We start from the raw sequence: 8,822 nt of genomic DNA on the forward strand, positions 1-8,822 counted from the left end.
TTGTTACTAATCTTTCTCTTGAGTGTGTAGGACTTCTTGCATGAGAAGAAGAAATCGAAGAGGTCAACCAATTAGACCGATTGACCACGAGATCGAAGCAACCGCGAGAAGACTAAATTCACTCCGTAGAAGAGGGCTTATAGAAACACCGATTCCTCAAGAAAATCCAGTAATTGAGAACCTTCAAGAAGGACCACGGGTCTTTGAAACTTTCGAAAATCCTTTTGCAACACCGGAAACGGAAGTAACAATGGCCGCGGTCCCTATGAGAGATAACTTGGCTCCGAAAAAGGTGGTGAATCCGAGTATTGTGAAGCCACCTATTCAAGCCAACAATTTTGATGTGAAAGCCACCTTGCTACAACTTGTCCAAGGGAATCAATTCGGAGGGGGAGCCACCGAAAACCCCAACGAGCATCTCAACGAGTTCTTGGATAGTTGTGACATGTTCAAGGCCAATGGAGTCACGGAAGATGCCGTACGCCTTAGGCTTTTCCCTTACTCTTTGAGGGGAAGTGCCAAGGAATGGCTTAAAAGTTGTGAACCCGACTCTCTTCGGACTTGGGACGATGTCTCTAAGGCTTTTCTCAACAAGTATTTCCCACCCCAACGAACCGCAAGAATTAAGAGTGAGCTCCAAGGGTTCACCCAACAAGAAGATGAGACCCTTTATGAAGCATGGGAGAGGTACAAGGGCCTCCAAAGGCTATGTCCTCACCACGGTATTGGAGATGATGAGCTCATCAACAATTTCTATGAAGGGTTAAACAATGATATGAAGATGAACCTTGATTAGGCTCGGGAAGGGAGCTTTGGATAAGATAGATCACAAGACGGCAAAAGAACTTATTGAAGAAATGGCTTCTCGTACCTTTCATTGGAACAATGATAGGCACAAGAGGAAGGGGAAGTCAACGGTCGAGTCGGCCAACAATGTGGAAGTGAAAGAGATGATAGAAGAGCTTAAGCAACAAGTAGCCTTGATGAGCTCAAGCAAAACATCTAGCAATTCTTCTATGAGGAACCAAGTCTATAGTTGTGAGCTTTGTGGAGACCAAGGACACCCACCCAATGAGTGTCCCTTGGTGGTTGGAGATGGAAGTTGTATGGAGCAAGTGAACGGGATATGGGAGTCTAGTCCGGCCAAGCAAGCATTTAACAACAACCAATATCACCCGGGATTGAGAGCCCACCCAAACTTCTCCTATGGCTCTCAAAATGTCCAAAACCCAACCTTCCAACAAAAATCACAACAACCAAACTTCCAAACTCAAAAACAAAACACTACATTCAACCAAGGTCCACCGGGTTTCCAAGGGAGAACCTTCCAACCAAGGCAACAACAATTTCAACCACTCAACCCACCAACCAACCCACCTTTTCAACAAAACACCCAACCTTTCCAACAAACCACCCAACCTTTCCAACAAACCACCCAACCAAAGTCAAGTTTGGAACTCATGATGGAACAATTGATGACTTCACAAAACCAACTTGTCAATACTCAAACACAATTCATCAACCATTCCACTCAAAAACATGACGAGACAACCTCATCCATCAACCAACTTAGGACCCAAATGCAAGCTTCTCAACGGATGACGGACAACCAAATCTCCCAATTGGCTACTCAAATGAGCCAACTTCAAGCCTCCCAAGGAAATTCCGGGTAAAACCGAGGAAAATCCGAAAACTATGAATGCTATCCACTTGAGGAGTGGTAGGGATTTGGAAGACCGGGAATTTGTCAAGAAAAGGAAGAGTAGTAGACCGGGTAATGTCATTGAACCTCAAGTTGTGGTTGAACCTCCTAAGGTAATTGAAGAAAAGGAGGGAGAAGAGGAACTCGTGGAAATTGTTGTGGAAACTCCAAAAGTGATTGATGAACCAACAAGGGTAGTTGAAGAGCCTCAACAACAAGTGGTAAGAACTTATGTACCACCTGTTCCCTTTCCACAAAGGTTGGCAAGAGCCAAACTTGAACAAAAGTATGGGAAGTTCATGGATATGATGAAGGGTATCAACATTACTATGCCTTTCATTGATGCCGTAAAGGAGATTCCAAGCTATGGCAAGTTCTTGAAGGAGCTCATCTCTAACAAAAACTCCTTGAGCCCGACAACCACGGTGAACTTATCCAAGGAGTGTAGTGCAATTCTCATGAATGAGGCTCCTCAAAAGCTTGAAGACCCGGGGAGTTTCTCCATTCCTTGTAAGATTGGGACCGTGCACATTGAGAGGGCTTTGTGTGATTTGGGGGCTAGCATTAGTCTTATGCCCCTCAAAATTTTCAAGAAGTTGAAAGGTTATGAGCTTTCACCAACAAGGGTTTCTCTCCAACTTGCCGATAGGTCGGTAAGATACCCTATTGGTCTTGTGGAGGATGTCCCACTCAAGGTGGGGAAACTTGCATTTCCATGTGATTTCTATGTTATGGACATCCCCGAAGACTCAAATATTCCCATCATATTGGGGCGCCCATGCCTTGCTACGGGGGGTGCCATGATTGATGTGAAGAATGGGAAGCTTTCTTTGCAAGTGGGTGAAGATAAGGTTGAATTCTCCTTGAACAAGGCTATGAAAGAGCCTTCGGAAGAAAAGTCTTGTTATATGATTGATGTGGTAGAAGAATGGGTTGATATGAAGAAATTTGATGAAGACAAGGGTTTGCAAGGGTTCCTTGAGGGCAAGGTAAAGGATTGCAAGGAGCACCGGGAGTATGCTTTAGCTATGGAAGCAACAATTGAAGAAGACCCGGACAAAGAATTTGAAAGCTTGAGAGGAGATGGTAAAAAGGAGGAGAGATCTACGCCTCCTCAAGTGGAGTTGAAACCTCTTCCTTCTACTCTTAAACATGCTTTCCTTGGCCCTAATGATACTTACCCTATTATTGTCAATAGTGCACTCAATGACACCGAACTTCAAAAATTACTTGATGTTGTGAGAAAATACAAAGATGTCATTGGGTACTCAATTGATGATATCAAGGGGATTAGCCCTTCTTTTTGCACCCATCGCATTCATTTGGAGGATGAGAGTGCATCTTCCATTGAGCCTCAACGCCGCCTTAACCCCGCTATGAAAGAAGTGGTTAGGAAGGAGGTGTTGAAGCTCTATGATGCAAGCATAATTTACCCTATCTCCGATAGTGCATGGGTGAGCCGGTGCATGTTGTCCGAAGAAGGCGGGGTCACGGTAGTCACCAATGATAAGAATGAACTAATTCCAACAAGAGTCACAACCGGGTGGAGAATGTGTATAGACTATAGGCGCCTCAACAAGGCAACTAGGAAAGACCATTTCCCCCTCCCTTTCCTTGACCAAATGTTGGAAAGACTTGCCCAACATTCTCACTTTTGCTACCTTGATGGGTTTTCGGGGTTTTTCCAAATCCCGATTCACCCTAATGACCAAGAAAAGACCACATTCACGTGCCCATTCGGCACCTTTGCTTATAGGCGCATGCCCTTTGGGCTTTGCAATGCGCCGGCCACATTTCAAAGATGCATGCTAGCTATATTTTCCGAATATGTCGAGAATATCATGGAGGTGTTTATGGACGACTTCTCGGTCGTAGGCACCTCATTTGATGGATGTCTAGCTAATTTGGGTAAGGTCTTGAAAAGATGTCAAGAGAGTGGTCTAGTCTTGAATTGGGAGAAATGTCACTTCATGGTGACATCCGGGGTTGTTTTGGGTCATGTAGTGTCAAGTAAGGGCTTGTAAGTTGATCAAGCCAAGATTGAAGTGATCAAAACACTACCCCCTCCCACTAATGTAAAAGGAATTAGGAGTTTTCTTGGGCATGCCGGTTTTTTTAGGAGATTCATTAAGGATTTTTCTTTGATTGCCCGACCTTTAACTTTGTTGCTTGGAAAAGATGTGCCATTTGAATTTACTAATGAGTGTTTGGATGCATTCAATAGGTTGAAGGAAGCTCTCATCACCGCTCCAATCATGCAACCTCCCACTTGGGGAGAACCTTTTGAGTTGATGTGCGATGCTAGTGATGTGGCGGTGGGAGCGGTGCTAGGACAAAGGAAGAATGGTAAACTTCATGCCATATATTATGCAAGCAAGACTTTGGATGAAGCTCAATCACATTACACTACCACCGAAAAGGAGCTTTTGGCGGTCATATATGCCATGAACAAGTTTCGTTCTTATTTGGTGGGCTCTAAGGTAATTGTGCACACCGATCACACGGCGTTGAGACACTTGCTAATCAAGAAGGAGTCAAAACCCCGCTTGATTCGGTGGATACTATTGTTACAAGAGTTCGATATCGAGATTAGAGACAAGAAAGGTGTAGAAAATGTGGTAGCCGATCATCTTTCTCGGCTACTCCATGTCAAGGATAAGGATGGATTGCCAATTGATGACACGTTACCGGATGATCAACTATTCGCACTAGCTCGATGGATACCCGTGGTACGCGGACTATGTAAATTATTTGGTATCCGGGGTCATCCCACACGGTTATGATTCCCACAAGAGAAAGAAATTCTTCCATGACCTTAAGCAATATTTTTGGGAAGAAGGTGCCTCTACAAAGCTTGTGCCGACGGGATAATTAGAAGATGCATCCCCAATGAAGAAGTCCAACCCATAATCTCTCATTGCCATGACATGCCAAGTGGAGGGCATGGTAGTTCGCGAAAAACCGCCGCAAGGGTGCTCCAATGTGGATTCTTTTGGCCTTCCCTATTTCACGATGTGGCCACCTACGTCAAGAAGTGTGACAAGTGTCAAAGAAGTGGTAACATTTCAAAGAGGCATGAAATGCCAATGAACTACATACTTGAGGTGGAGTTATTCGATGTATGGGGCATTGACTATCAAGGCCCTTTTCCCTCATCAAATGGGAATGAGTATATTCTTGTTGCGGTGGACTAGGTGAGCAAATGGGTTGAAGCAATTCCAACAAAGACTTGTGATGCAAAATCAGTAACCAAACTCATGGAGACAATCATATTCCCACGGTTTGGAGTTCCACGAATTGTGATAAGTGACCGTGGAACTCATTTCCGGGAGAGGACTCTTGATGCTTTACTCAAGAAGCATGGGGTGCAACATAGGCGGAGCCTTGCCTATCACCCACAAGCTAACGGCCAAGCCGAAATCTCTAACCGTGAAATCAAGATGATCCTTGAAAAGACCGTGAGCCGGTCAAGGAAAGATTGGTCTACCAAGCTCAATGATGCATTGTGGGCCTACCGAACCGCTTTTAAAACGCCAATAGGAACTTCACCGTTCCGGTTGGTGTACGGTAAGCCTTGTCATTTACCGGTTGAGTTGGAGCACAAGGCACATTGGGCCATCCGTCTACTTAACTTTGACTTGAAAAGCGCCGGGGAGAAGCGGCTACTTGACCTCAATGAGCTTGAAGAATTCCGACTAGAGGCTTATGAGAGCTCTAGGTTGTACAAGGAAAAGACCAAGCGATTCCATGACAAAGCTATTATAAGGAGGGAATTCAAGGAGGGGGACTTGGTTCTCCTCTTTAACTCGAGGTTCAAGCTATTTTCGGGAAAACTAAAGTCAAAGTGGTCGGGGCCTTTCACCGTGGTCCGAGCTTTCCCCTATGGGTCGGTTGAGGTATCCGATGGAGACCAAACATTTAAGGTAAATGGACAACGGCTAAAGCACTACATTGCCGGAACCCCTATCATCAAGAGTGTGAGCTCCATTGCTACCTACCTTCAAAATAATTGATTGTCATTCATAACTCCGTCGAGCCTACGACATAAAACAAGGGCGCTTCATGGGAGGCAACCCATGCATCTTTGTATATATCATGCATTTAGGTAGAATTTGAGGAATTTTGGATGGATACTACTTGTCAATTTGATTGTCGTCGGTCATGATTGTTGAAGATTTGGGGTTTTTGTTTGATGAACAAGCGTTTGACCATTTATTGGCCTTTATCAAGCGTCCGAGTCGGGTTTGACGATAAAAACGCGGAAAACGAGGCCAATAAATGATGGGAATTGGAATAAGGGTTTATTGGAGAAAACATGAAGAAAGGTAGTCCCAGCCGGGTGACCGGCGGCCGGTCTTCTGACCGGCTGGGAAGTCCCTGTAAATTTTAAGGAATTTTGGCGAAAACACAAGGAAGAGTAGTCCCAGCCGGCAGGCCGGCAGCCGGTCCACCGGCTGGGAGTGCGTATATGTGAGGAAATGTATCGAATTGGATTGAAGGGGAGTCCCAGCCGGCAGGCCGGCAGCCGGCCCACCGGCTGGGGATGCATATATGCGGAAATTGGGCAATGGGTGACCTCCCAGCCGGGTGACCGGCGGCCGGTCTTCTGACCGGCTGGGAGTCTTCTGATTCCTTTTTGAAATTTTTGAAAATTACGCGAACTCCCAGCCGGGTGACCGGCGGCCGGTCTCCTGACCGGCTGGGAGCACACTGATCGTGTTTTTAGAGCAAAAGTCACCCAAATTCCCTCATTTTTTTCGACTCCTTCTTCTCTCATCCCTCACTCTTAACCCTAACCTCCCTCCCTCATACCCACCATCAACCATTTCCATCACCCCCTACCACAACCTCAACCCCCAACAACCCCAACAACCACCTCACCCTCCTTCCTAACCTTTCACCCACCATCAAAATCTCACAAAATGGCCCCAAAGAAAAGAGTGAGGAGAGGGGACTTGGCACTAGAGCAGGCGGAGGCGGTAGCGGCGGCGGCGACCGACATGAGCTCCGATCCCGACTTCCCGGATCTCCAATTCACCTCCATAACAATGAAAGGTAAATTCGTTCTATTCAAACGGCGCCCCATTACCCCTACCCGATTTATTGATAGGCAATCTATGCGGGAATTAGGGCTAGATCAAGTAACACTCGAATTGTTTGATGGGGTGGGTATGAAGATGATGTACGGGATACACGAAAAAACCTATGTCCGTATCACTTGGGAGTTTTTGAGCTCCCTTCGTCTTGACAAACATCGCCAAACCCAAAAGGTTGCCTTCTTACACTTCCGATTAATGAACAAGGACTACTCCTTGACCCTTCCGACCTTTGCTTCCCATTTTGGGCTTGACACTAGCCCTCCTCACAAGGCGCCCGATACCTTTGACCATGGGGCCTTATGGAAGGCTATTACGGGTTTGGATGATATCAAGGGGGTCAAGAGAGCCGCAAATACCGTCCATAATGCGGCTATTCGGGTTTGGCATCGGTACATGGGTTGGACCATCTTTGGCCGAGAGGAAAATCATAATTTCCGAACGGAAGAATTGGAAATTCTCGGCTCTTACCTTCGTTCCAACCCAACTACCTTCAAGATTGACATTGCTCACCATTTGGCCCTCACATTACAACGACTTAGCAACTCTCCGGCCTCTAATACGGCCGTTGTCGTGGGTGGACTCATCACCCATTTGTTAAAGCGGCTCAATCGGAGGGTCAATTTGAGTGGGCTGCGGTATATGATCGGTGATACCATGTTTTTCAAGACCTATATCCACCACAACCTCGGTTGGTTGAAGACCAACCCGAATGATGGCCTCGACTATTGGCAAATTCGGGTGGATGGCGTCGACAGAAATTCTATCCCTCTTCCCAACCCCGACAAAATGAAAGTTGTGCCCAACTCGGAGAATTATTTACTTGAAATTGAAAATCTAGAAGACCCCTCTATTCCCCAACAAATCAACCCCAATCTTCGGTATACTCGTGACCGTCCTATCATCCCCGCGAGATCCACCTTGCGGTATGCAACACAATCAACCCCTTTTGTTCCCGGGGCCTCCCAACAAGGGGCGGGGTCATCTAGTCAACAACCAATGCAACCACCCCCTCTCCACGCCGACCTCATTTCCTTCATGGAGGAGATGAAAATTAACATGGCAAACGCCGCCGGTGAGCGGCATGGGCTCCAACAAAGACTTGACCGGATTTACTATGACCATTCTCTTGGTCAATTCCCGGTCTATGATGATTGTATGAGGAACCAATACAAACACCCCTCCGGCCTTCACCCCTCCTACTATTTATTCCCGGATGGTGGACATCCGGAAGATGGGACCTTCAAGTACGGAGATATTAACTTGCGGCCCGACTATTTTAGTGCCCCGGTCTTTCCCACCCCGCCTACCACCCAAGGGGAGGGACATGACGCGAGGTGGTTCGGGGGTACCCCTTCAATCTTCCAAGAGGGCGGGTCTAGTGGTGCCGGAGGGCACTCGGAGATGTTTGTTGGTATGAGCCAAGCCATGGAGGATTTTAGCTCGGATGTCCACTTGAACACGGACGATTTCATCCGTGATTCCGAGTTCGGGGCAATTGAAGGTGATGGTGATGGTAATGATGATGATGGAGATGATGATGGAGACGGGAATGGTGATGATGACTTTGAGTAGAGCCTAGTAATGAGGGCTCTACTTCTTCTTCCAAATGACAAGTATGATTTCTCCCTTTTATCCAAATTTCTCATTCATGTTTACATTTTTCGCATGCATTTAGTTGATAAATCATTTAGTTGCATCATATAGGATTGCACTAGATTTCAATTTTGTAATATATTGTCACATTTAGTAATTGCATTCACTTAGCATAATTTGCATTGTCATTTCAATTTAGCATATAGAATAGAGCATGCATTGCATTTTCAAAATAAAAACCAACTAAAAATTGAAAAAATGACCAAAAAACCAAAAACATGTTAATTTATTTCACTAATATGCCCTCCCATGTCTATAAATAAGTGTGGGGAGGGCTTAAAAAAAAAACAAAAATATGCTTTTAATTTGAATTCCCTCCACACATCTATTTCCATTTGGAAGTAATGTAAATAAATAAGTGTGGGGAG

At 45.7% G+C, this 8,822-nt stretch overlaps 1 protein-coding gene and 1 non-coding gene across 2 annotated transcripts; one reads left to right on the plus strand and one right to left on the minus strand.

The window, feature by feature from the left end:
- Positions 1-619: 619 nt before the first annotated feature.
- On the minus strand, positions 620-726 carry LOC141654454 (small nucleolar RNA R71). The gene has a single exon (XR_012548013.1). It is a non-coding gene; the product is annotated as a small nucleolar RNA R71 (small nucleolar RNA).
- A 969-nt stretch (positions 727-1,695) lies between these two features.
- LOC141651020 (uncharacterized) lies at positions 1,696-5,715 on the plus strand. Its single transcript, XM_074458748.1, has 3 exons — positions 1,696-2,226; positions 4,183-4,431; positions 4,897-5,715. Exons 1-3 carry the CDS (start codon positions 1,696-1,698, stop codon positions 5,713-5,715), a joined length of 1,599 nt encoding a protein of 532 aa, XP_074314849.1.
- The last annotated feature ends 3,107 nt before the right edge of the window (positions 5,716-8,822 follow it).

This window comes from Silene latifolia, chromosome 4, assembly GCF_048544455.1.
Source record: "Silene latifolia isolate original U9 population chromosome 4, ASM4854445v1, whole genome shotgun sequence".
NCBI classification, from domain to species: Eukaryota; Viridiplantae; Streptophyta; class Magnoliopsida; order Caryophyllales; family Caryophyllaceae; genus Silene; species Silene latifolia.

What these genes read in the sequence shown, in the direction of transcription:
- LOC141651020 (XM_074458748.1), top strand. Translation starts at nt 1,696, where the DNA reads ATGAATGCTATCCACTTGAGGAGTGGTAGGGATTTGGAAGACCGGGAA. An exon ending in TTCCTTGTAAGATTGGGACC is followed by an intron (nt 2,227 to 4,182) that starts GTGCACATTGAG and finishes GTGGGCTCTAAG; the next exon opens with GTAATTGTGCACACCGATCA. An exon ending in TAGCTCGATGGATACCCGTG is followed by an intron (nt 4,432 to 4,896) that starts GTACGCGGACTA and finishes GCGGTGGACTAG; the next exon opens with GTGAGCAAATGGGTTGAAGC.